General features: G+C 45.6%; 1 protein-coding gene across 1 annotated transcript in view; it reads right to left on the bottom strand.

The window, feature by feature from the left end:
* LOC102384198 (chitotriosidase-1) overlaps positions 1-3,334 on the bottom strand; it is a 9,665-nt gene extending 6,331 nt beyond the window's left edge. Inside the window, exons 1-4 of the mRNA XM_025205837.1 lie at positions 3,123-3,334; positions 2,088-2,117; positions 1,499-1,700; positions 822-878 (exon numbers count right to left, since the gene is read on the bottom strand). Of these exons, the coding sequence (XP_025061622.1) occupies positions 822-878; positions 1,499-1,700; positions 2,088-2,117; positions 3,123-3,147 (314 nt within the window). The 5' untranslated portion in view covers positions 3,148-3,334. The remainder of the gene's footprint in view (positions 1-821; positions 879-1,498; positions 1,701-2,087; positions 2,118-3,122) is intronic.
* Positions 3,335-4,151: the final 817 nt, after the last annotated feature.

Genomic DNA, 4,151 nt, shown 5'->3' with positions numbered 1-4,151 from the left:
ATTCCGGCTGCCAAAGCCGCCTCCTCGTGAGAAACAAGGAAACTCTGGGGGCAATTTTTAACTGTGACAACCTTGTAGCCCAATAGGGTCTAAGTGTCCAAAGACAAAAGTTTGGGAACATCTGTGTAGTTAACTTAATTTCACCCCAGTGTATGACAGGAGCGGCTGTATTGATTCCTGCTATAGCAGGGGCAGGCAATTATTTCGGGCAGAGGGCCACTTACTGAGTTTTGGCAAGGCATCAAGGGCTGCATGACAGGCAGCCAGGAGCTGATAAATATTAATTTTCTAAATTTTTTAGAGGCTGGAAAAAATGGCCTGGCGGGCCGCATCTGGCCTGCGGGCTGCATTTTGCCCACCCCTGTGCTATAGCATGCTCTTATTTAAACCCCATGAGATGCACCCAGGTACTGGAAACCCCTAGACACAGGGCTTTAAAGTCCAGCACTGAGGTTGGGGCAGTAGCCTAGGATGTAGGAGACCCAGGCTCAGCTCCCTGCTGTCTCTGTGACCCTTATCGATGCTGCTTCGCTCTGGCAATTGCTGCCATCTCTGTAAAATGGGAATAGTAGCTAGTGCCCTATCACAGACGTTGAGGACCAAGGTATTGTATTGTTGAGTCTGAGATGCTCACACCTTACAGCTATGGGAGACGTATATAAACACCTAAGAGAAAAAATCATTTTGTGGACTATATACAAGACACTCATATTCTTTCGATGTCCTACTGTTCTGACTTCCCTGGATATGTCAGAGATTTTTTTGGCATCACTCTTTTCTATCCATTTGTGCATTTAGAAAGCAAATATTCTTTGTCTTACTTTTGGGAGCCAAAATTCCATCCCCCGATGGACAAAAGGGTCTTCAGGTTGGGGTTCCTGGGTAGGAGGAAAACCGCGTTACAAGAACAGAAAGACGTTCTGCTTCAAAATACTTTTTTTACATCTGGGCTTGGAAGCATTCCTCTTTCTACAAGCAGGGGAAAGGTCTCTCTCATTCTGGAATGGAAACACCCTCACACCTTTCCATCTAGACTTGCTATGGATCAAGCTGAAGGAGCAGAACTTAGGACGTCCCTGAAGTTTAAGGCCTTTTCCCAAAAACCATGGGCCAAGACATCAAATGGTGTTTTTTCTGGCTCTAGTTTAGCTGCTTATATTCTCCTTCACTTTAACCCTGAAAACCTGTTTTCTGTCCTTGTCTGAGCCAGGTTTTGAGGAGTCTTCAAAGAGAGATGTCACATCTCACTCTACTTATGAAAATAAGTTAGCCAATCCAAGGTTTCTGCATCACAGATGGATTGGGTTTTGTCTTGTGGGGCGTTGAACACAAGATGATTCCAGGGGAGTTTTCTTCCTCGATGATGATGAAAAGACGACTAGTGTGACCTCCAGGCATGTGTCCTAACTGTCTCCATGCTACTATTTTGATATAAGAGGCTGCATTCGATTGCTATTAGACCTCAGCTCTGGGAACAGGCCCCTCTCAGTTTACTCACTTGCTTTTTAGTCCATTGAAAGTCTTGTAGAACTGCTCATCATTCCACTCGACGGTGGTGATCCTGTTCTCATTCATGCCAGCAAAGGCATAAATGAGATGAGTGCACAGGTTGGTGTCAATGTTCTCGGGGAAGAAACGCCCCTGGGCAGGTCTGTACTGGGACCAGTTGGTGAAATAACACACCAGTTTGCAAGCAGAACCTGTGGAGACAGGAACGAGGTGCTTCAGAAGCTAAGAGAGGTTGAGTGAAAGGATTAATTTAAAATGCAATGCCTGCCTCCAGCTGGCTGGAGATAAGGGCTCCCCCAGACTCTTTTTTGAGGTTGTACTGGACAGTGTTCCTGTTCTTGAGTCCACACTGGCCATTACTGGGTTGCCATTGGGACAGAAAGGTTGGGACTGGGACTTTATGTCTTCCAATTCCTTTCCTGCCCACAAGGAAGGATAGTGGCCATTACTTCTCCTTTGTTCCAGAATTCCAGCTGAGCCTTATCCTGCTCCCTAAAAGGATGGATGTTTTTTCCCTTCCCAGCACACAGATTCCTATGAACCTCTAGAAAACAGGTGATTAGGAGAAGAGTACTTACCACACTGCAGAAGCAGCAAGACTGCTAAGCCTACACAAGAATAGAAAAAACTGGTTATTTAATGATCCTTCCCGGTCCACAAGCTTCCTGTCTCTCAAGTTCATGAACAGCAATGAGTACAACATTGAGGCTAAAAACATAGAAATGCAAGAACTCCCCTTCTGCAAAGGTGCTTAAAGCTTTTTGTAGCCTAATGGACACAGATGTGTGCTCTGTAATGGGTTACAAACCCAAACCAGGGCATATCCCCACTCAGACCATGGACTGACTTATGCAACTCTGTCCTGTCCCTGGGCTCCCACGTGTTTCCATGTTGCTTCTTGTATTTAAAACCCTAGAGGGTGAATCTTCTGGGGAAAGGGATCTCTCTGTTTGGTACTGACATGTAGTGCCTGATATCATAGAGCCTTGCTTCATGATTGGAGCCCTTAAGCACTACTGCAATACAAATATAAAACTAGAAACTACCACAAGCTTCAGTCCTTTAGGTGGCCCACAGCAGCATGTTATAGCTCAATTGACACATAGGAGCACCTTTCTGCAGCACAGCTATAGCCATGCAGAACATGTGCCTCTTAATTCATCCCGGGTGCTTGAAGAGGACAGCCTTTAAAAAATTATTTAAGTTGGGAGCAGCAGACTAGGAGTCGGGGACGTGTAGCTCCATCCCTTGTCTCCCTCTTTGGCTTTCAGAGAGGTCCCTTCACTAAGTGGCCTCAGTCTCTCCATCTGAAACTCTGGGGATAATACTCCTTGCCTCCCATGAATGACATTCATCCTCTTTCCACCAAAACTGCTACAGAAACGCATCCTGGCACAGCCCCTGGAATAGCAGTAGCTGTTGGACCATTGCAACTTTCTACAGCCAACTTTTGAGTAGTGGGTATAGTTTCTTTTGAAGACTAATATTTGCATAAATTGACATATCTTTTGCCTTCCTGATTGCAGAAGGCATTATACAGCCTTGTATGCAAATCCAGTAACAACCAACAGTCCTGGTCAGTCCCACAAATCCAGCTCTAGCGTCAAACTTACCAGCCCAAATGACGGCCTGCCCCATGCCGGCTGCAGATGCTCTGGTTTAGGTTCTGGATGCTTGGCACGTGCCTGTGGCTGCTGATCCGTACCCAGCATTTGCCTGGGCTCTGTCTTTCTTTCTTTATACCTCTCCACACCCACACAAAACTGCTGTTGATCTCAGACTGGTGCAGCTTTGCCAGCTGGTGTGTAGGGTTTTGCAGAAGTGTCTAAATGGAGGGGCAGATTTTGCAATCAAAGTGATGTTTGTTTGTGGAATCACAAGGATTCACCAGGGTTATCTAAGCTGGGATTTTTGAAGCACATGTTCTGTTTGACTAATTCATACTTCTCATTTGCAGCTGGGATACAGAAACCTTGCTGCTGTAAAGAGCCGTGTGTGCAAAGCAGAGTGAACAGCAAGTTGCATTACTCCTGGAATTCCCCAATTATAAGCCCTTGCCGTAGTAACTACTTAGAAATACAGAAACGGCTCCCTTCTATAGAGCACGTGAGCCGTCCCGCTGTTAAATCCCAAACAGGCAGCTCTCACGATTCATTCCCTGAGAATTCAACCATTCGTTTAGTAAAGATCGGTGCTTTGGGGGTCCCCCCAACTGAATCGGTTACAAAAATATTAGAAACCACATGACAACCCAGCTAAAAATCGAGACATAATGATCTCATGGCTCTTTCCATAAAAGGCACAGGTATCTTCCCATATGTCTAGCTGAAATTTCACCCATTGTGTATGGTCAGCCGCTATCCTATGCTGCAGAGGTAGCTACGTGTCGCTGATGGGGTTTACACGCTGATTGTGAAATGCTTTCCAGTGAAAGGCACTGTAGAAAGGATTGCCCTCCAACATTTAACCACAACTACTCATCTGCAATGTGGGCCTTATGTAGCAGGGCTGGAAGAATGAACTTGAAACAAGCAATGAGGGTGAGCAATTCACCTTAGGATCAATGTAACGTTGCCATCCATTGAGCCAAATCTATTTATAGGCAAAATACGTTTGCGTTAATGGGACAGTGGTACTTAAGT

The sequence above is a fragment of the Alligator sinensis genome, unplaced genomic scaffold (assembly GCF_000455745.1).
Source record: "Alligator sinensis unplaced genomic scaffold, ASM45574v1 scaffold872_2, whole genome shotgun sequence".
Lineage (NCBI taxonomy): Eukaryota > Metazoa > Chordata > Crocodylia > Alligatoridae > Alligator > Alligator sinensis.
Note: the sequence above shows the minus strand (reverse complement) of the source record. Positions and strands in the feature narration are given on the sequence as shown.